The 24,463-nt window shown below is 35.0% G+C and overlaps 1 protein-coding gene across 2 annotated transcripts in view; it reads left to right on the forward strand.

The window, feature by feature from the left end:
* BEND5 (BEN domain containing 5) overlaps nucleotides 1-24,463 on the forward strand; it is a 592,354-nt gene that overhangs the window by 11,461 nt on the left and 556,430 nt on the right. For both annotated transcript variants that reach the window (XM_062581158.1, XM_062581159.1), the window contains exon 2: nucleotides 7,517-7,639. In XM_062581158.1, the coding sequence (XP_062437142.1) occupies nucleotides 7,517-7,639 (123 nt within the window). The remainder of the gene's footprint in view (nucleotides 1-7,516; nucleotides 7,640-24,463) is intronic.

Consider the following 24,463-nt stretch of genomic DNA (forward strand, 5'->3'; position numbering starts at 1 on the left):
AAAGTTAATGGTGCATTACCCAAGAAATTGCATTAAGATAAAAAGATTTGTTGTCTGGTAACCTCTGTAGAAACAGTAACCTATGTAGTAAAATTAAAAAAAAAAAAAAAAAAAAAAAAAAAAAGAAATGACAGTGTTTCCTTCTTCTTTATATAACCTGCCATAAGCTTTTTAAAATCCATAGCAGTGAGCTTTCAGTTTATTTTTCCTGAGTAGTTTCAGAACCTTTGTGAAGCTCAGAATTTACCTGCTCATCTTGGCTAAAATTCTTCTTGCCTTTTATTCTGCCTGTTTTCTTGGCATTGGGTATCTTCTTACAGTTTTGAGGCAGATGTTTGGCAACCAGTCTGTTGGTCAAGCTGTGGGAGGCAAATAAATGAAGAGACAAATACTGCAAAGATGCTATATCTCAAATTGGGTTTTAAATAATAATACAATATGCTATGAATTTGTAAAGTTAGATTAGGCAGTGTGAGAATGCTGTTTTGCTGTTCATGAAGAAGTTTCCTGGTTCTGCTCGACCTCTGAAAGAGGCGATAGTGACAATATGGGCATAGTAAGGGAATGTGAAGCAGCAAGTGTGTTTGGTACCATGTTGGATATTCTTCCAAGACCTAACAAGTCCTAGTCCAAGTCTTAATGTAATTTTTTCCATTTCTTTTCAGATCACAGAGACTGTAATTTCAGACTGACATTACTCTCTGCTGTGTGTTTAGATTCTCAGGATCATGCCAAAAACTTGCTGTAGAATAAATGGTTGTGAAATTACAAGTGATAGTTATTTTTTCTTCTTTTCCTTAGCTTTTTTGAAGCCTGTGGAATTGGAATTCCAAGTTCCTGACTGCTGCTTACTGCAGGATTTTTAAATTGTCTGTAGAGCATTCAGAACAGATGCCATGCATAACAAGTCTTCCTGATTATCTGCATTGCTGCAGCCCTGGTTCTTGATATAACAAATTAAATTATTAAAAAAATAAAGAACAGCAGAACATAACCAGCTATTAGGAGCGTAGAGATTTCTTGGAGTTTTCTCTACAAATGCAGGTATCTAAGAATTTTGCTAAAATTACATAGACGTATAGATAAGGGCTTTGCAGTTTTCTTGTTGGTGGAAGATACCATTATTGGCATATCGCCCATCCAAAAGATGAGCTGACGAATGTTCATACACAGACTTGTGATATATAGGAGCTAATAGAGTTCCCAGTCTGACTGTATCCCTATCTGAATTTACCCTGATTGTGTTTCTGTTTGTTGCAAACTACGGTGAGAGTTCAGATTCACTGCTGTATGTGGGTTTATAATAACTGTACTACTCCAGGTGGATAAGTCTCTTTGCTAGAGTATTTGAGAACTCCTCTTTGCCCCTGGATGATAATAAGATGGATATTAGATCCTTAAACAATGGAAATTTTCTGTCTTAGTTGGCCAACATATGTCAAGGAAAATTAAAGCTGCTGGCATGGTTGTATTTTAAAATCTGTAACACTTTTATTGCATTGAGGCTGGTTTAACCTTAAGGAAAATACACTCCTTTCCAAAGCATTTTGTAGATCCAATGACTTGATCGTGATGTACTTGTCTGAGTTCATTTCCTGTTCTGAACAGTTTGACCCAAAGTAGAATATTCAGGTTGATCAAAACCAATCAGAAGCGCCATCCTCTACCAGATTCATGATCAAAGCTGGAGCAAAGTTGCTTGTTTTCTGTGAAGTATTCTTCTGAGTACTGCAGAAGTACTTGTCTGACCATACAGAAGAGGTGACATTAAAATTACCAAAATTGAGGAACTGTATTTCCTGTTTGTTCATCCTGATGCAATAAATGGTAACTTGTTAACAGCAGTAGGAGTTCTCTTTTGCTAATGATAGAAAAATCAGTAGTAAAAATATGTATCCTAATTTTGTTCTTAAATTAGGATCTAATAAGAGTAAGTTGAGAGGCTTCTTGCAGACATTTGTAATCTTTAGAGAAGACTTCTTCAAAGTTGAGTTGCAGTTATCCTGTCTTCCTCCCTTTCTACTCGGCTTGCTTCGTTAGGCAGAAAGTCCGATTATAAGAATGATGTGGGGTTTCCAGGAAATTCAGTCTGTATTTTTCTATGTCTGTTTTAATGAGTCTGTGCTTTCCTTCCAGCATATGCATGAGCGTAGCTGCCGGCTGGTATCTCCATGGATTTGGAAGTTTGTCACAACTGGAAGTGGGCTTTTTTACCCAAGTCAGAGAATAACCACTACTTGCTAAAGAGACAGATTCCTCTAGAAACTCTGCAGCTTTTAGAAAATATACTCCTACCTAAATTTGCATATTTAATGTCTGTAGGAAATACTATGCTTTCATCTTTTCCTAAATGGAAAAAAAAGTTGGCTTTATTCTTTCAATTTTGGAGAGAAGTAAGAAGTTCTGGAACTTTCCAAAGTCTTCCTCCCAAGAATCCTCGTTCCTTAGATTTGACTTTGTTCATTTTCACTACGCTGATGTGAAATAGAGCCAAGATGATAACACAGTGATGAATACAGATACCAGAAAACTCTGTCCAGGTCTTATTTTAAAACCTCATATAGTTCCTTATGTAGATTTCAGACAACTGCAGATTTTATACTTGATAGAAAGTTGCCGTTAACTTTTAATACTGTCCTAAAAGTAAATCCAAGGGATTTGCTGGGTACTCCAGGAGTTTAAGCTATGAAGAATTAGAATAAAATAGCCGTGTGATTTACAACCTCTAAAAAAAAATGGACAAAATGAGAAGTACAGTCTGAGGAAATTTCTTTGCTAAGTTATTTTTGCTTTTACTTGTCTTATCTAGCCCTTTCTCAAAGAAGAATCCGATCTCCTTAAGCAGCATGTGCTGCCGTGGATTCTCTTCCTGCCCGTTAATTTTGTTTCTGATTGAAGTGCTGTTTCCCTTCCCCACAAGGTTCTGTGGGGCCTTCAGTCAAGAAAGTCTACGTAGGGCTCCCCGGTTGTGAGGACAACCTCTCTCCATTAGCCCGAGCGCTGAGCCGGAGCCGTAAGGCAACGTGCTCACTTCTGTCCGCGTGGAGACGGCCGTGCGTTCCCAGCGACGCTCGCCGCCCCTGCGGGACAGACGAGCCCGAAGCCCCGTCCGATAAGCTGCGTGCTTGTCACGCAGGGCGGCACAGGCTGCGCTTAGGCCAGTCGCCTGGCCTGGCCTTCGTGCCCCCGGCAGAGCTTGCCAGAGGACCGCTGGGGACGTAACGCTCTTGTGCTATATAATAACATGAAGCTCAAAGACGACTCTGTAGTTTCACATCTTTAGAGATTAATTAAAGTTAATATGCTACAAAATACTACAATATGTTCTGAATAGTCAAAGTACTGTGTAATAAAGAACATATGAGGGGAGATGAATGTTATTAAATGACTTTGAATTAATGGCCATTTGATGATTTTATTCTCACTCCTGAATATAAGACTGGCTGCATGAGGCCAGGGAGGAGCAGGTGGAAACACTTTGCTGAGACAGTTACTTGACAGCTTCCTTCTGCATCACATAAAAACTCCAGGGGCAGTCAGTCAGATGGACAGGGAGATGTGGAGAGACTCTTCTGCCCACTGTCTGGTGGTGGCAGCATTATGAATATTGCCTTTCTTCAGCTTTATCTAAAAAGTGTTTCCCAGCTAACTTTTAGGAATTACAAGAAGCCTACCGTTTTCAGCTGGCCCTTAGAAGTGAGTATTTAGCAGCAGGAGGAGGTTGGTCGTCTCACTCCTCTGCCCTCAGTCAGCTCCCCTGTCTCCCACGCTTTCACTGTGGCCCCTGGCAAGTCATCTGTTCTTGGGGCAGATCTGCAGCTTCTCCCTAACTTCTCTCTGTACCCTTGAGTCTGCATATTGAGTTTGAAATGGTTAATGTGACTAGCTGCAGTCAGAGTATGGGTCCCGCGAAAAGCGGCCCTGAACAGAAACTGAGGAAAGCGTTTTCTGTGGCTGCTGTTCTGACTGAAGGGTTGCACGGAGCAGAGAGATGCATCGTATCAAGTGACATGACTGTGGTCATACAGAGATTCCCTATTCAGGCCTAATTTTGCCTGCAGTGTCACTGAACTTAAAGAAATTGTATCAGCAGCCCTGCCAAACTCTGTAGGGTAGAAACAGCTGAAAATATCATGAGTAAGTAGCAATTTTACATTTGAAGAAAACAGTTTCAACGACTTAGGTAGCTACCTATGGGTAATTATTCAATCTAAAACAAGCATCTTGAAATTGCAAATAATAATTTTGTTAAGAAACTAATGGCACACAATTTATAATTTCTTTTTGGATGGTGAAAAAGAAGTGGTATAAATTCTCTCTGTTACATTACTCCTCGAAGAGAATAAAGTTTCAAATTTCTTCCCTGACTGGGAATTTATATGCCAAGTGTTAACCTGGCTATACATATTTTTAATTCAGGATTTATATATCTCTGGAAATATGGGTATATAATAGAAAGTCTGACAGACCCTTTAGCTGTGGTGTCAGTAATACATTGATATAATTTGTTACCTCAGCTAAGGTGTTTTGCCTCAAGAGGTGGAATACATTTATGTATAGAAAGGTCAGTTTTAATTAATAAGCTGTTTTCATCATTCAGGGCCAATATGAATTGCTTGTAACATTTGTGTGAAATAGTTTTCAATATAAAAATAAAACAAATTGAGCTTTATGTCACATTCATCATCCCCTGTAACCCATTTAAATGTCAAAAAATCAGTACTGACCAAAAGTCTATTTCTAAGGGCCTCAGTAGCCCTATTTATCAGAGTGAAATAAGATATTATCACCCCATTATTCCATCATATGCCTTCTACACATTCCTTTTCATTTTCTCTAACACCAAAGATAGTTTTTCTATTGTTAAATATTTGTTTTCCAAAGAGTACACAGTGAAGAAAGTGTTGAACCAATGTCAGAAGAATGAATAGCTAGTTATGTTTATACAGTTATTCCATTATTTCATATTCATGTATAATATGTAAATGCTAACTTGTTTTCTTTTTTCCCCCCATATTTAAAGCCCCATATTACTGTGTTTTTCCATCCCTATTTGGAAACAAATGTTTTGGATACTGCAATTTGTTAGTGTAATTTGACAGAGAGGACACAGTTTTCAATATGCATACTACAGACATATTTTGGCAGATATCATGAAGTAGTATAGAAAATTTCTGTTTTTATATATTTTTATTATGAAATAAAAAAACCACATTTTTTTGTGTTTCTTTATTACTGTATATTTTTTCCTGAGTTTCATTTTCTAAGGAGGCAAGGCTCAGGTAATCACTCCATTGCATACCGCTACGAATGTACGTCTCTCTCTTGTAATAACTTTTGATTTCCAAATATGAGGGGGAGTTACAGTCTAAAAAGTTCTAAATTTGTTTAAGGTTCATGAAAACAGGCAGCTAGATAGAACAGAAAAATCCAATTAGTGCCCATCCTGAGGAATAGGCTACAATAGGGATCCAGCTCTTGAAATACTAGAAAATCTGTGTAGAATATATATAGTAGAGTGCTCCTGTGAAAGAAGTAAATCCAACTGAAGATCACACTTGATTACATATACTTGTATGCAGCAACTTTTTTTTTTTTTTTTTTTTTTTAAGAAAAGAGCAAAAGAAAATTGCAAAGATATTCAAAAGTATCAGTAAAACTTCAAAATTACAGAAGTTAAAACATTTAATTTCAGGAGGCAAGAAGCTGACAAATTGCATCATGCTGACTGTTCAATGAGCACCTGAAACAATTAATGAGGAACAGTAGCATACACTGTATTTCCAATAACTTAAAAATCAGGCCTTTGTGCTTTTACATCTATATTTTCTGGTTAGCATGAAATCTAGTGCTCTTTTACCATGCATATGTGATACAGACACAGTATGTAGTGGGGACTCAACATCCTTTTTATATTTTGCTGTCTGTCTCATTAGATACAATTTGATTTCATCTTATATTTTTAAAGAAAAAACTATCTGTGTGTGTGTGTGTATGTATATATATATATATATATAGATATAGATATAGATATATATGTGTATGAAATACCAGATTTAAGAAGGATATGATTTAGTTCTACTTGAAAAAAATCATTTAGTATTGTCTAGTATAATATCAACTTGAATTCATGTGATTTCCTGCAAAGAAAATTTTAAAATTTTGTTTTCACTAGATTTATTGGCATCTTTATTGCAGTTTGGAATATTGCACTGATACAGATTCAGTTATGCCAACCCCAAACATTAGAACACAGAGAGTCAAGTCTCAAAAAGTCATTTGAGACTGATGTAAAAATCTTTGTAATTTTGAAAATAATTATGGTTTCTGAGGTCTTAGAGCTCATCTGCATAACACTGTATTTTTTTTTTTTTACAACTGGGCAGGTTGGAAACTTTTTGTTAAAAAAAAGAAAGCAGATCCTCACAAGGTCATAGACATCAAAGGGTTGGAGCTTTAAGAAAAAGAGTGGCTGCTGTAGAATATATAATCAAGTTATTATTGTTAGCAACTACATTACAGAATAGGTTAAAATATTTCAATTTTGTTGTATATATTTTCATGAATGTGCAGGTTCCTTGCTGGGTATTTTATGGATGGCCAATAAAACCTCTGCCCAGTAACCTCTGCTGGAGGACTTCATAATTTCTCCAGCAGCAGCAGGAAAGATATTACTACAAGTCAGAAGAGAACAGGTTCATGAAAGACTCTGGAGACTGTGTTAGAGCATCAGTCCTGGGCATTGGCTTGGAAAGAAGTGAAAGAGTGTTTGCTGTGTGCAGGATCCTCAACTTTACTGAGGTGCAATCCAAAAGACAGACTTGTGCTTGGTGGCTCTGAAGACTTCCCTGAGATGTGTTAAGGAAAGAGCAGCTTGGGCTTGAGTGGGAATCCTTGGCACTAGGGAGTCCTGTTTTCAGACCTCTATACGAGGCTACTCCGGAATCTGTTTTACATGATCTCATTCATATCGCTTTTTGTGTTGTATTCAAACCACCTCATGTTGCTTCAATAAAGGATTCCTATTTTCTTTTTGAATAGAGATAGAGCTGATGAGAACACACTGAAAACTAGAGTGAGGGTTCTGGTGTGTGGAGACTTTGTCTCTGCTTGATATATCACTCACTTCTCCAAAGAGATCAGTATACCTCAGCACTCGGCAACATGGTGGTGGGGGACTGGCTACAGAATGCTTTCCAAACTTCTCCTTTTTGGAGAAGTTCTCTGGATAGTATCACTTACCTTACTAAAAGAAGAACTTAAGTGGAATATTTGTGTGGTTTGCTACTTATAGAAGATTTAATGCATGATACCATTAATATACAGAAATTGGTGAGTAAATGTTAAAAACAAAGTGCATTTGGCTGTGTCTGTGTTAAATGGTGCAAATTCCATGTTATGTGGAAAAGCATGGGGGGAATATCTGTTCAGTGTTTTTTAGAGTTTTTTTTTGTTTCATACTCATGATTATCTACCTATTTATTTTCTGTTTGTTTGTTTGCTTTTATTGTAACAGGTAGTGACATAGGAAGTGAAGATATTATAGCAGGGAATGTGAGCAAGTACACTGTTCTCCCAGCTGGTTACTGTGGACAGCCTAAAAAAGGACATCTTACATTTGATGCCTGTTTTGAAAGTGGTAAGTATTTTCAGCATTTTACATTTTATTTTGGAAGTATATTGGGGAGGTTAACCTGATAATGTGCCAAGTCCATCCTTGAACAGTTAGAAGATTTTACAAATATATACTTACTGTCTTTAAACATATGCCTTATTTGCATTTCTGGTGGCCTCTTTCTGTGCTGCTGAGGTTATTGGAAGTTCTGCCTCTGATGTCAATGGGAGCAGAATTAGATTTTGGGAAGCTACTGCAAACTGAAAGAAACTGTTTTTGCAAAAGTTATAGTTAGTATATTAATCTAAAGAATATTTTGAATCATGTATGTTTATATCTTGTATGAGTATGTAAGTAAATATATATATGCATATGTAGCACAATCAAAATTTTTGTATTACATATATGTGTGTCTCCAGATTTTAGCTTAAATCTATTATTATTGGCTTACAGACCTACCAAGCACTGTTAAACACCATATGTACAAAAGGAATTTGGCAGGATAAACTATAGTTTCCAGCCTGGTTTATGTGAAAGGTGCTGGTAATGCCAAAACTACAGTGCCTTGTAAAATGAGCTTTTTATGAAGAAATACATCCCTCAGGGTGGAATACTAGCTGCCAGTTCCTGGATACATATTAAATTGAGTTATTTAAATCCTTTGATTACATTATGTAAAGGTGTAAATGATGCAGTGAGTAATAAATAGTATCTTAATTTTAGGCTGTTTCTGAAAGATCAGGCAGTCCTTATGTATTTCTAAAAAATATTTGGGATGCTATTTTACAATAGTTATGATTTTATGATTTTTTTTATCAGAAAATAGCTTATAAAATTAATCAGTTGGCCAAGCTGAGAAATTTATTTTATTGTGTTAAGCTGGTATGCCATGAAGAAGATCAGTAGTACCCATCTGATTATTCATGAAGTAATATGCATCACTGCAGGATGGTTTAATACCAATTTTGAACAATAGAATTAATTCTGTTTTAAAAAATCTAAGGTAAATTTCATACCGTATGTATTTTGACAATAATATATCTGTGTTTGTTTACATTGTAGCATGATGAGGCTCTGATGTTGCTTTGTGTATTCAGACATCTCCAAAATACAAATATGGATAAAATTAATAACTGCATTTTCTTTCCCATTCTAATAATATATTGGCAAGAATGGTAATAATATTGTGTACTCTTCATTTGTAAATTCACTCTCTTTTGCTATGTGTCAGCCAAGTGATTGTTTAGAGCACCTTAACTGGTCAAAGCAATTTGACTAATTATTAGATATATTATCAAATTATTATTACTGCTGAAATCTACCCCTTTGTGTCAGCCAAAAGTAGTATACAGCGTATATACAATAGTATATTGCTATACTTTTGAGTACCACCTTACAATTTATATTAGATCTACATAGTATATCCTAGTGAACTTTCCTTTCTCAAAGAACAGACTATAAAACAAATCTTGTTAACTTTATAATAATTCCGAAATTTTTGTCATCTTGTTGACTTAAATGGGGAACCGGGATATTTCCTTTTTTTTTTTTTTTTTTTTTTTTTTTAGCTAAGTCATGTTTCCTCTGTTATGATAATGTTATTGCTAAGCGAAAGTGTGTCATTCAAATCTAAGACCCCTGCTACTTCAGAGGTACTACAAGTCCTTAATAGTTATGATTTTGTAAGGATTTACAAACCTTTAAAAGTAAACACTATGTAATTTTAAAAAGTGCAACAGTTATACTACTTAGTCATTATAGCCTCAGTGTAACATCAATAGAACTTCTGACATTGATTTAAATAGTATTTTCATTGCATGTAATCATTGTTATGATGAAACTAATGTAGGATAGATGCAAAACTGACTGAACAATTATATTTGTTAATAGTTGCCTTTCAAAATAATATAGTGTTGAATGTGATTCCACAAGTGTTGTTCCTGTCCCTGACCATGTTCTATATTTTCATGAAAGACCTGGCAAGTGAAACTGAAAGTTTCCTTCCAGCCTTATTTTTCAGAGGGTCTGTGGTTTTATATTACACAAATGGAAGTAAAAATCTCTCAGAAAAGAGAAAAAGTATTAAACTTGTAGATAAAAGAAAACAGGCTAACATGTATAGAAGACATGCTATTTAATTTGTTTTCATTTTTGTAATGGCTATCATTATTGTGTTAAATAATATTTACAAGCTTGAATTTTTTTGAGATAGAGAGCTGTGTTCTGAAAACTGTTCTGAAAAAACTATGTTGAGTTTTCTGTTGTGTATTGCATTGTGTTTTTGTGAAATTATTAAAAAGTGGAGCTGAAATGGACATTGAGATGTCTTTTTAGTTCACTCGTCTGTTGAAAAGCAAAATAGACTATACCTTAGTCATTCCTGAGAGATGTTTATCTATCCTGCTATTGCAGATTTTCAGTGAGAAATATTTCAATGAGGAAACAGCAGTCTATTCTAATTTTTTTACTTTACTTACTGTAAGAAACTTTTCCCTTCTGTGTAGAAATATTCTTAACAAAAAGGTGTTACTTCTTTTTCAGTCCTCTGGCACAGAAAGCAGACTATTTCTTTCTTCTTTTACTTAATGGAAAACTGTTATTGTATCTTCCGTTGGCGTTTCCCTCCCTAGGTTAAAGAACTACTATTTTTTTTTTCAGTAGTTCCTTGCTGGTCATATTTTCCAAATTTCCATTCATTCTTCTCACTTTCTTCTAGCCTCTCTCCAACTGCTGCATGCTTTGTTTGACGTACAGTGATCCTAGCTGAACATGGTACTCAGGTGTTCTGGTGACAATACGTTGTAGAGTTTATTACATAACATGCTTTACAATCTATTTACTCCTACTGTGGACACTGTAATCACAATATTTTGTGTTTCACAACATAGCATGGCATTGTTCACTTCTGTTCAGTTTATGACCCCTTATACACTCTAGATCCTTTTTAGAAGAACTGCTACCTAACCAGTGTGTAACTTGCACCTAGCTTTCCCTTAATGAATTTAATACTAGTGAAAGAATCTTTGCTGTAAAATTATTGAAAATTAAGAATGCTCGTTGAACCCTTTATCCCACAAAAGTGATCTTATCCTATATAGCAGAAGAAAGAGCAAAGAAGAGAGAATATAATTAGCTTGCAAGTATCTCAGGAAATTCATGTCTCCCATAATCCAAGCTAATGTTCTAACAACTGGAACCTTCTTTGTTATCTGTATTAATATTTAAGAATATTTAAGAATTTCTAATATTTAAGAATATGTAAGGACAATAGAAACTTTTTATGTCTGGTAGCTATTAGCATAAAAGAAACAGATGAAAATTCAGATTTCTTGCATATGACAACATGATTTTGGATAATGTCATTTTTCCTAGGAAACCATGAGATAGTTTCAGGGGAAAGTGGAGCACTGTTATCTGTGCATAGAATCAGTTAGAAGGAAATAAATGTCATATTTGAAATACATAAATTTGGGTCAGTTATAATTCCTTTTTCCTATTATTCATTAATGCATTAAATTATCAATTCAGAGTGAGCTTAGCAGCAATGCAGTGCTCTACAAATATTCATCTCTCATTCTATCCGGCCTGGCCTGGGAGTTTTGCAAAGGATAGTGATCCTGGGAAATGGATGTATTTACTCCTGCTGTACAAACAAGCCCTTCCTGATTGTGTCAGGTCCAGACTTGGATGTATTGATGTTCTTTAGGGAATCTGGTGTCTTTACACACTCAAGGCGAATTGGTATTTCAAGCATTTTATTTTGTGTGGGTCTAAATGACTTTAAAGTTCAGTCTGGGCAGTTACCCCTGCTTTCTTTTGCTGGCTTAGTACATGATATTTCTAATGGCCTCAGTTTAATCAGCAGGCTCTTCTGTGTTGTGTCTAAGGTTTCTTTTTACTTGCTTAACCACTTATTTTTTCTGCACCAGCATCTTTTTTAGATGATTCCCATTGAAAAACATTTTTTTCTGTGAGTTTGTATAACTGAAGTAGCTTACATTCTGTGTGAGGAAATAATTATTTAATTTATTAATTTCCATTGAAGCCTTCATGCCTGTTTTGCAAGGTGGAAGAAGAAACTGTAAAGCAGAAGATGTCTCAATCCTTAAAAAGAAAACCATATGTTTATGGTGCCTCTGCTGGTACAACCTCTTGCGCAGAGTGCCATTCCAATCTCTGAGCTCTGCAAAGGGAGGATGAATTTTGGCAATAACCCCAAAGTGTGGCAACTAAGTATTTGTCTACAGGATATGCAAGCTGCAACGATGTCCTTTATGTTAGAACTCAGAAAAGGAAGGACCTACAGCTGACTGTGATATCACTACTTTGTTTCCAAGCCCAATATGCTACTGAATAACGTGGGGAGCAATAAGTTCTGAGTGACCAGCTCTGAAACTCACCACAAACCATGAAAAGGTCATGGATATTTTTCTTTGTTTTCATGGAAAGATTGGGGTCTACATATTTGAGTTTATACTGTCCTGTGACAGAGCTGCTGCTGGTGGTTGACTAGATTTTCTAAGAGTTCAAACAGTTTGACTTCAGATTTCCTGCCTATGTCTCTGGTATGTGTCAGGAGAAACCTTGAGCATGCTGTATTCTCAGAGAACTCTACAAGGTCCCAGAGACAACATGGATGACTTGTTCTTTGAAATATCTTGTTTTGGACTTTCTAGGGTCTGCCAACACCTGTTCTAGCTAGAGACAAGGCATGGCTCACACTGTCATGAATTCAGGCTATGTCTTTACAACTGCTAGAGGAGTACACCTTGAGATATCCGTAAGAGGTGCCATGCACTCAACAGCCTGTTCTTCACAGGGACGCTCTGACAGAGCTGTAAGTTCTTCCCAGCTGACAGTACGCGACACCTACAGAGGCATCCAAACCTTTTTTCTCATTGTGCAAGAACTATGTTTGCAGGAGTGTAGCCACAGCTTGCCTTATTGTTTCTATCGAGCTGGACTCAAAAATAGCAATAGCATTTGCCTTCTAGTGGCTCTTGTTGTAGAGAACCCGCATATCAAGAACCTCTGTTGACACTACTAGCTGTGGCTTCCCCGAAGAAAAAGCAGAGGGAATTCAAATATTGTTACCTTTCTTTGTAGCACTTAGTTTTCCAGTCCCCATGGGTGTATCGGCTGGTCTGTCTGGTCTGTATATACTTCTGGATTAACCACACCACCTTCAGTCTTGTCAGATAGGATGCCACAGGGAACATGGGAGTTAGGCTGTGATATTGATATGTGGAATTATGATAATGATTATGGTGACAGAATGAAGAACAGAAAACAAAAGCCTCAAAACCCAAGCTTGATGGTTTCTGCTGCTTGTGGCTCAAATTGCTTGTTTTGTTATGTTTTCTGAGGTTTGAGGAAACAGGGTTCACTCACAGAATGAAAAATCTCAGCATTCATAAGTTAAATACAGGGGCTTTTTATAAGGTCTTGAAAATGTATATTTTGGCTTGTTAGTCAAATATAATGCTGTTTAAATGTTAAAAAATACTGTTTCTTGAAATTAAAAATGAAGCTGCCGTCTGCTTTTATTCTCATTTCAACCAAGAAGTGGAACTCTGCCAAGAGTCATTAAATCTTCTATCCTTTGGATGAATTCTTATTTTTTATGAAAAAAATGTTATGATTGTGTAATTTGTGTGTTGTGGATTATGTTCAAGAGGTTGTAATTAAAGTTTTGTAAAATTTTAAATTCAACCTCAATTACTGTAAACCTGATATTATTGTCGTGACTGGTGTACCACCACCTTAAAGTGAAAATGACTGACAAACATTAGTGAGTCTCTTCCTACAGCAAGTTTATCAAATAGGACATTTCATATTAGAAACCTGATAAAAAATTCCATGCTGATAGAGTGCAAATGATATTAATCAGTTGGACTAAGTTATGATCTACATTGTATTAAGAGATCTCATGTGACTAATATGTACCCTCATATCATTTTTGTTAAACTTTGAAATATCTTTCTGTATTTCAAAAATAGGATAATGCACTTACAGAACACTTTATACAACACTCAGACTTGCAGTAAGTAATTGTAATTCCACTGATCTCGTTGTAAGCTCTTACAGGCGTGAAATAGGCCATCGAGCTTTACCATGAAAGATACCTTTCGAACAAAAGTGAAGATAGTATAGGATGAGTTGCCCTTTGGGGATACCTAAGTCCCGGTTGCTAAGATGAGACTAGCTTTAGACAACTAAAAGTAGGTAAGATTAATCTTACTTGTGATTACTAAAATATTGTAAATTTTGAATTACAGAAATTTCTGAAATGGACACATCATGATGCAAAATTTAAGAATGGAAGTTAAGATAACACTGAAAGCAATATTGTTAGCAGTATGCTCAAAGAAATACTGAAACTCACTCTAGAAAATGGTTGCATTTTGGCATATAATTGATACACTATTGCAATATGCTTCCAAAATTTTTAAATAATATGATTCTGACTGTGTTTCCATTTAGGTGAATAGAAATACCCTTCTTCACCTTGATTTCAGTAGTACTGCTATAATATCCTAGAATAGGAATAAAACAATACAAGCAGAGATAGTAATGGCAGAGTAATAGAAATAGCAAACATCCGGTGTTTAAAGTTATTTTCTGTCAATTGTATTTAAACCCTTTTCAGTAGTATACTAAACTGCTCCTTGAAGTCAAATGTAATTTTTGTTCTAGATTTCCTATAATAGGTGATTTTTAGCTAGAATCACTAAGTCAAGTAGACTGTTTTGGCCTTCACTTGTTTAAGAATACTTATATACAATGTAGAAACAAAATAAATGAAAGTTCTTGAAATATTTCTGTAGTGATGTCTGTTTTCACCCTACTTTTGTGGCAGCAATGTGTGTCTGATTAATGAAACACTTTATTTTAGTTATTTTCTTATTGCTGGAAGTAATTTATACCATATTTCGCATAAAGATGTTAAGCGGTTATTGCTACCACTAGGGATAATTTAACAAATGTTTCCCTTTTCTGAAAATGTCTATTCCCTGTTCAGATCAGTGTTATTCTGTGCAAAAGTATCTATACCTTTGGACTACTGCAGGTTAGAAATCACAAAAAAATTAAGAAGTAAAGATTGATTTTTTTTTTAATGATGACCCCAGGCATAGATTAATGGATGTAGCATGCACAAAGTGATATCAGTTAACATATGTGACATTACTCAGATGTCTCAAACTCCGGAAAAAGCATGTGAATGATTTATGGAATTGATATTAATCTCTTTCCAGTAAATGCATTACTAAAGTTACATGGGAAATTGATGTTACTGCTGTAATGCCAAATTAATTTTTTTCTTGCTAGGTCAGCATTGCAAATGGAACTAAATATTAACCTTTTAAATATCTAAACAGAATACAGTATGGTAGACATTTTTACAAATGGAGGAGTGCTTAGTGTTGATGTGATATCAACTAACAAATACAGCATTAGTCAAGTATCTTAACTTGTGGGAAATGGATATTAATGACTTATAGAGCTAACAACAATGTGAAAGGAATTAATATAATAGCATCAGTCCAGAATTAGAGTGTTAACTGTACCCTGTACCCCCAGGTAGTGTGCAAACTACTGCACAAAAATTGATTTGCCATTTGACTGACCTGAAGAGGAACAGGAATAAGCAACTGGAAATCGAAGCAGAAGTTTCTTAGTTTGGATAATTGTACTTTCAGAGCAGAGTTTTAACAGTCTTGTGTGAGGAACAACCAAACAGAGTAGGACTCCTCATCCTGGAAAAGAGACAGCTGAGGGATAATATATTAGAGGTCTATAAAACCATGATTCACATTCAAAATGCTAATGAATAGGGAACAGTTGTTCACTGTCTCTTCCTATGCAAAAACTAACACCCATCAAGTGAAACTAACTGTTAACATGTTCAAAGCAAACAAAAAGGGAATAGTTCCTCTCAAATCATTTAATTAAGTTGTAGAGCTTCTTCCTGCAGGATGCTGTGGATGCTAGAAGTTTATATGTGCTGTGCTTTCAAAAGAAAAAACAGCTGACAAACTTAGAGAAGAAAAATCAGTTGAGAGCTACCAGACACACATGCCATCTCTGTTTCAGAAAGTTCATAAATTGTACATTGTAAATTGGGGGCTTATTCTGGGAAGGTATCTCTACATGCTTTCTTTGTTCCTGTGCTCTTCTCTAGGGATCCATTTCTGGCACAGTTACTGGGCTAGACTTTGATTTCACCTGATAAATCTTGTTTTATGTTATCCTTTGGTTAAATGATTAATCATTTTTAGTTGATATGATAATATTTTTTATTCTACTATTTTCTAAAAATAGGTTACAGGTTATCCTTTCAAGTCAAAATTAACATCATGCAAAGCTATAATTTGATCAGATAATAGGACAGAAAATTCTACATTAATGTTCCCATTCAAAGTAGTTTTCGTGTGAAGCTAGTGGGTGAAGATACTCTGCTGACATTAGGAGCAGTTGTCCAGAAACACACCCCATGCAGATCCATTCTTAAGATTTAGCACTAAACATTCTTCATAGTTACTTACAACTGTGTCAGACTTTCAGCTTTTGGTGTGATTTTATCTAGTTTGCTCTTTGATAGACAATGAATTAATACAGCAACAACAAAAAAGATACTTTATACAAAGATGATTAAGTCATTTTTGAGAATAATCCGAATGATGTATGCAAGGTCCTGTGATAAATTTTCCAGTTCCCATTTTTCTGTCTCTGCTCAAATTTTTCCATCTCGAAAAAGGAAGGGAGGGAAGTATAAGAAAGAATAGCAATGTCCCTGCCAATAAGAAGGAACATTACATTACATTGAACAAATATCCTTATCTGAATGTACAATCACTGAAATAAATGCAGCTGTGTTTATTTCAGCATAATCAGATATATTTGAATATAAAATCATTGACATAAATGCAGCTGTGTTTATTCCAAACTGCACATGTTAATATGAACATGAATATGACATCAGTTAATCAGTCAGGAATGTACAGAGGTGAGTATATATAGCGGCACAATAAACACCTGTGACAGTTAAAAGTAGGAAGAAGACAGTCTAACTGAGTTTGTGGTTCACCCAAAAACTTTTATAATAGCATTGGAAATCACTCGTGAGAAGATTCAAAATTCTTGTCATATAAAATCTTTGGACTTGAATAAATCTATAGCTTCTCTATAGAGAAAAAAAAACGACCTATTCTGCAGTTACTGACCAAAGAAATAATTGCTTTGAATATTTACTTCTTAAAATCATGTTAGTTTTCAGTGATTGGTTGGTCCAGGTCAGTCTCTTCTGATGCAATTAGTAGCATTGCAGACCTAACTTTATCTTAGGTTTCTGTCTGTCTGTGAGCCTTGAAACGAGCTGCCAGCTACCCTTCCAGAATTTCATCCTCCTGGTTACTCAGATCCACTCTAGTGGTGACAATGGAGAAATTTTAACATCATTCATTCTGTTAGGGATACCTCTCCTTGCTCTTGCTCCACGGTAGTTCTCTGGCTTCCCTATCTTGTTTATATTCTTAAACTCTGTCTGCTTTGAATTAGAGTTATCCAAAACTAGAGGAAATTATATTCTTTACTCTACTTGTTCAAATGATGCTATGTAGCTCAGAAGGAATGGCTGGGCTCAAATATTTTGGAGCTAAGAGGTATTGGAAAGGCTTTATTTTCACCTAGGAGAAAGCTGAAATTTTCTGCTAGACTAAATGGTGGTATTTTGTTTGGTTAGTTCAACTATGCTTATAATAACCTATATTATTATCCTTATTTTGTAGAAGACAGCAGCACAAAAGACAGAGTTCTTGACTGCAGAGCACCTTTTGTAGTAAATTTCAGCAGGGTGAAATGAGTGCAGAATGGCTGAGAAATGTTTAGTGTGCCTGGCATCGATTTCAAATGAATCAAACCATGTATGAAATTTAGAAGATTTTGACTCTTGTGTTGTGTCTACTAAGATTTGATCAGCTAGGGATGATGTAGGGGATAAGAGAACGGGAGGGAAGAGGCTGAAGCAGTAAAAATGCAGGATGAGTTGAAACATTTGCATCAGGTCCTGCTCATCGCACTCAAAGCAGGATGCCACCGCGGTGTGTGCTGCCATTTCTGTTAACGTGTGACATGCAACATGTGGTGCTGCTGGTTTGGTCAGTACATGGCTCGAGCAGTCAAATATAGTGCTGAGAGAGAGAACAATTGCTCTTCTATTTGCTTCTCAGCTCCAGATAAATATCTTTGCTTGATCCTGTACATTTTTTAATGAGACAAAAGCACTGGAACAAGTTGCTCAGAGGGCAAGTGGAGTCTCTGTCCTTGGAGATACTCAAAACCTGACTGGACACAGCACTGAGTAACCTGCTTTAGCTGACCCTGGCCTGAGCCGAGGGCTTGAACTAGAGAATCTCCAGGGCTCTGTTAGAACTTCCTTAGAAGTTACCATTTTTTTTCCTAAAATTAAAATATGCTTCAAATAGATTCACTTCGTTTTTTCTCTAAAAATTCTTAACTACCTACAGTTCCAAAATTAACAAGCCAAATGAAGATCTTTGCTTGCTTGTGCTGCCACTGTACTGCAGGGCAGGGAGAGACAAGATGCTCTGAAATACATAATGGCCTGTACTTTTGAAAGAATCCTAGTTGAAAAACAGACTTTGAAAGATACATTTCTGCATACACTATCAACATTTTTATTTTCAGAGTGATATTATCTGATTTTTAGGAGAAGATATTGTAGAAACACCTTTCCTGTTCAGCTTAAAAGTAATTTGGATACCAATTATTTTCATGGAAACATACATTATTTGGGTTACACGTATAGCTTTGTTTTGCATTTGTTGATTCTGCTTAGTAACCTAATTGCCTTCTAGGTTCAGCCTTTAGCATGCTAATTTTGATTTAGTGTTTGTATTTCTAAAAACAAACTGGGAATAGACTATATATTATCACTATATGTTCTTTAGAAAGCTACTGGAATTCCAGAATCTACTACAATAGCATAACGTGAAAGTAAATTACCATAATATATTAAGTGGATATTATTACATTCTAACAGTTTCTGGTAGAATCATACCTCTGTTTCTCTCATCTGAAGCTATAAGTTAACTTCTTGTTTGTAAGATTTGCTCTGTTTTTTAAAAAATATTTTTGAATATTTATTGTTACTCTAGTGCATTATGAATAATTCATTTTTAGTAGCCTTTTCTAAGATTGTAAATGAATGTCAGATTTCTGATGTAAAAAATACTTAAGCCTTTTCCATGAATACAATTTAAAAATATGCAGAGCCACAGAATAATTCATCTAGATTTTTTTTTCTTTCAGCATTTTGATGGTCAGCTTAAGAATTTGTGTTCACAGAATTTGTGTTTTGAAATGATTGGCTAATAATATTGTGGACATTTGTTTCCCTTTTTTTGTCTTTTTTCGTATTTTTTTACTTAATTATATTTATTTATACTTTTTTATACTTAACTATATTCTTTTTTTTTCATAATGCTTTACATATACTTTTACTGTTCCCACCATATGATGAAGCATTTCCCATGCTTTAAAAATCATGTAATCCCACATGTGCCTGCACTGAGTTGACTGCTACTTGTGTAGACACGCTCAAATTAGATTGCGTAGCAATGGTAGCATAGCCCTAAATGTCTTGAGACTCTGGATAAATAGTCAAGTGGTTAGTTTATGCTGAACTTCACACTGTGACAGGTACATTGCTGCCAGTACACCTGAGCTAGCTGATCTGAGTCTGGGATGAGTAAGGTGAAATATAATGCAATCATATGTCTAAAAAGCGTTGTAGACACCCTTCTTACTAAGCAGTGAGGGGAAGATGAGGAACAGAAAAGTATTGTTATAATTAGTTTGTGCTTTCATCTGAAAAATAAAAGATGCTAGCAAGTTGAAAACTCAATTTTTGATTATTACCATACGTATTTCCTATGTTTTTTCTGTTTCAGTAGCTTTAGGATTTACTCTCACTTATCCAAACCCTTGTCATTCTTTTACCTGATTATCACAACCTTATTCAATCTCTTATTTCTCTTTCCTCTATACATTTTTCTAAATCTGTTGCAGAAGTATCTCCTTTTCTATGTCGAGAGAATATAGAGCTCCACTTCCTGAATCTGTACATTGAATACTATATAATATTAGAGCTTGTTATCCTCATCTCCAGGACTCTATGTTATCTTCCTTCCATTAGCATCTGTTTTGTTTTTTGTTATTCCCATCTGTGTGCTCTTCTTTATCCTTCGGATTTAGTGATCCATTTATTTCCTTCCCTCATATTTGCATTTGCATTTTCATCAGTAAATATTATTGTCCCTTTTATTTCAGTCATGGTTCCCCATATTCACATGGTTTCCTCTGCAAAGATCCTTACTATAGCTCTTTGAAAGGCTTGCTTAAACCCAGCTTTGCAAAATTCTCTTTAAATATTCCTTAACTTTTGTTGTTTTGAATTAACTAGGATCTGGAACTGTTGTCCTTAATTTTGGTGGTTATTTGTTCTTAATCTGACTGCATATCCTTTTGGACTGGAAACATTTCTTACCCAAGACTTCAGCTGTGCACTGTAAATCTTTTCTCAAGTACAGGGATCTATGGTAGCAGCCGTGATGCCTAATCTCCAGGGCCTGATCCAGGTCATAAATCAATGGAAAAAATTCAGCAAAACTACATTCCTGTTAGTTTTGGTTCAGAGATCCAAAACTAACGTGAAACTTTCTCTGAATTAACAGTCATGTGACAATCGGGAAAATGTTATGTTGTTCATTGAGTCAGACATCAATAAGAACAAGTCCTAGAAGAATGATAACTGATTAGATGACGTGAGAACATGAACATTTGGTGTGATCACAGTCAAGTTCAATTACAAGCGTCTGTCTGATCTGTCTGTAGCGTAACGATCATTATGACATCTAGATACTTCTTAGGATGTGAATATAACTTTTCCAAGACCTCTAATTTAATTTTCTCTTTAGACTATTACCTTGTTAATAATAATGCCTTATACTTGCAATCTCTTATGTCAGGAGATCGCCATGCACTTTTCATGGCACCTTCATTTTCATTTTGTAGTTTGGAAAACTGAGGCTCAGTGTTAAACAGTAGAATCACCAATTGAAGCATTTTGACATTATCTTCTTTGAAGTACACTAATTGGATTTAAGCCCACACACCTCTGATTACTCTTTAAAATTGAACTAAGTATGTGTCATTCTGAATCACAAGGATAAGATGGACTTCCCTTTGTAGGCTTGCTAATTTAGTCTTCCATGCTTCAACAGATATTATTACGAATAATAGATATTATTTCAGATATAACAGATAAAAATAACAAATATTATTTCAGCAGTACATGAATACCTCCATCCTGTTGGAGAAATTGTGTTAGATTATTTCCATTGACTCAGGCTAATGAAGAATGAACCAGCTCAGTAAAGAAAGAGTAGGGAGAATAAGCATTATGTTCTAAAACCTGTTCACTTTTGACTGATTTAAACTAGATGAGGCGATAAGCAATGTTGTGGTGTTTTGGGATGACTGTAATAAGCTTTGTTAAGTGATAATCATAACTGGAAGACCTATGCTGAATCACTGATTCATATGAAAAAGGAAGAATAATGAAGACAAAAAGTTATATTACTATAATTTGTTAATTGTAATTTAATCTTTATTCTCTATGTGGCTTCATAGGTAACTAGCAAATATAGGGTAACATATTTTTGCAGAATAATAGACTGTATTTAGATAATGTAGAGAAAATTGAAGAATAGGTTGATTAATACAACATAAAGTGATTTTAGTCTGGATGATATAACTGAAGTGCACAATTTTGTGAACTATTTCTAAACTTGTAGAAAGATTTCAGGAAAGAGAAAATCCATCCAATTGAAATAAACTTATTTATAAATATCAATATTCTTAAATGACATTTTTTACTTGTATAAAAATAATCTTGGCTCACATTAATAGAGTCTAGAAAAATTATTAGCCAGTTGCTAGCCCATTATTAGCATTACTTGCCAGATGATAACAGAAAAAAGTCCTAACATGATTTGGCTATCATTGAGGCAAGTGCTTTACATAGGAATGGGGAGACTCAATTCATTATCTAGCCAGTGTAGTTGTCCTGTTGTAGGAACGAAGACACAGAGATGGAGCCTGCTGCCTTGAACTGCACATGAATTTGTTCAGGCTGAGATCTGTTTATCTGGAGTCTGTTTCAGGTTGGGTTCCAGGCCTTATTGGTGGTAAGATACAAAAAGCAAGTGCAAAAATAATAAGAGAAAAAGGGGAAAAAAAGAAAAATACTGTTATCCATATGGCTGAATAAGCATGTATTGAATTGTTTTTTAGGAATGAAGCTATGCTCATATTTCAACAAATTTGCTGATTACATAAAATTAGTTTCATTTTTTAAATTAAAATATGTCTGATAATCCTTCAGGTTTCATGAATATTTTTATTGAAAAAATTATATTTATAAATTAGTATTTATAGCACTCCATCCATGCCAGTGAACTACGGCAAGACACCCTCTTGTTCCGAATTATGCCTTTTTAACATTAATTACAATTTCTATATTATAACTATTTCCATCCTTAGAGTGACAGTGAGTCTACCATTTTTCTTGTGAGTCTGAGGTATTCAAAGACAACAGTCCTGCTGCCTAGGACTTCTTTGCACATCTCCTGCAGTATGGCAGAAAGGTTATCTCTAAGTTACAGAGTTAGTGTTTTGATGTCAGTATAGTAAGAACATGAAAATGACAGAAAAGACTTTGTAAGTTCCTGTTTTTGAAAATTAGCCTCTGAAAACAATGTATTTTTTTCCTTTTCTATTTGGTTAAAGCTAGAGCCATATGTTAATATATTTTTCATTTTTTCACTATTGACAGTATCGCTTAAAAAACGTAGTATTAATACATTGCAAATTAATACAAATTTTTATTTTTGAGTAAATAAACAAAAGAAGTACAGATTTAAAGAATTAAAGAGTAGACTATTATTAAAATTAGGAACTAGGAATAATTAATTAATTACTTCCTGAGGTGATAATTGTTTTGTTAGGCAACTGCTTGCACAATGTTTCTTAATGTAATAAATGCTTCTAATACATTTAATGGAGAAAGATATTTTTGTATATCACAATGAATATGTTGTAAAGTGCTTGCATACAGATTCAAACTCAAAATTGAAATTAACCTTGGATTTATTTAAACAAGTAATTTTAATTAACCCTTTTATCTTGTGGTTAATACGCTTTATGTGCCAAAGGACTTATATTAATGCCCCAGCAGCTTCTTTTATGAGAACAAAGAATTATTTTAAGATTAAATTTTACTATAGAATGACCTTGTTATGGATTCACTGAGAGGGTGGACTATCAGAAGTACAATACAGTATATAACAGAAGTTGCAGGATTTTTTAATTTTTTTTTAATTTAAAAGGTTTGATTCTTAGATAAATAGAGGTAAACTGGCACCTCTCTTTAGAAATGAAGAAAGACGAGTTTTGAATAGAAATATTGCTGCTAAATGTGTGTAGGTCACTGCTTTTGAAGACTGAAAAGCAACATCTGAGCTGTAATTGACAAAGGTCACTTTATTTCCATGAGAAATAACAATACAACCCAACAATCACTGTATGGTGATTTTCTTCTGTTAAAAATATTTATTTAATTTCAGTTGTACTCAGGTGTCTTGTAAGAAAATTTGTCCGTTTTGAAAATCCACATCTTTCATTTTTTATTTTGCTGCTTTTCAGAATACTCTATTCCTAGCAAACACAAACCAAAAAAGAACAGATTAGGAGATATGATCCACTAGAAGAAAAATGCATTTGAATAAAAAGTTTTTGGATATATCCACTTGATTCTAATTAAGAATCCTAAACCTAGCTCAACCGATAACCTGATAGTCTGGAAACCTCTGGATATCAAAGAATTACCAGAAGAGCAGAAAAATTCAATATCTGATGTGATTGACTTTGTTTATGAATATAGGAGCATCCCTGCAGACCATGCCCTTGTATAGCTCAAACCTCCCCCTTAGCTCTCCATCCAAGGTTTCTCAAATAGTTTATCGACTCAGATATGCCTCTGACTGTACCCTGCACTTCAGGCTACACACAGACATGGGTAGTATGAGAATGATTTCTCTATCCATGTCTTTCTTACTACTTCTTTCTTACTACAGAATAAAAATTTCAAGGATCAAGGCATCATCTCAGCTGAAGACTTACTGAAGAGTTAAGCGTACGTGCCTCCTTATGAGGATAAAACTGACAGGTGTGAGACCAGGTACTATCTGTATTTCGTAGTGGTGATGACTGGACCTACATGGTGATGTAAAGACTCAGAAAGAGAAGCTGAGAACATGCCTATGAATAGTGACGCCACTTTCTCTTCTAGAAGCTGTGGGTTTCCTATTAACCTGGCTAGAAGGAGAAGGAGTTGATTTGCCGCTATTTCACTAATATAATTCTCTTGTCTCTGCATCGTGTTCCTTTCTGCCCACCTCTGGGGCTCTAGCTCCCATTAGTTGCCTGCAATTCCACTTTATAGCTGTAATATAAAGAGATGTTTCTTCAGGATGTTTCAGTGGTAGTAATTCTTTGTTTTGACAGTCAGAAAGGCACTAGTTGTTTTGAGATTCAGGTAGCAGAGATACATATTTTTTTTTTCACTGTAGTGGCAGTATTTGGTTAAGGATTTGGTTAGGAAGGAATAGGACTGTATAGTCACAGTAATTGAATAGGACTTTTCAAGTCATAATTTCCTGTGGCTTTTATATAGTGCAGATAAAGGTTAAAAGGAATAGCAAAAAC

This window comes from Rhea pennata, chromosome 8 (genome assembly GCF_028389875.1).
Source record: "Rhea pennata isolate bPtePen1 chromosome 8, bPtePen1.pri, whole genome shotgun sequence".
Classification (NCBI taxonomy): Eukaryota; Metazoa; Chordata; class Aves; order Rheiformes; family Rheidae; genus Rhea; species Rhea pennata.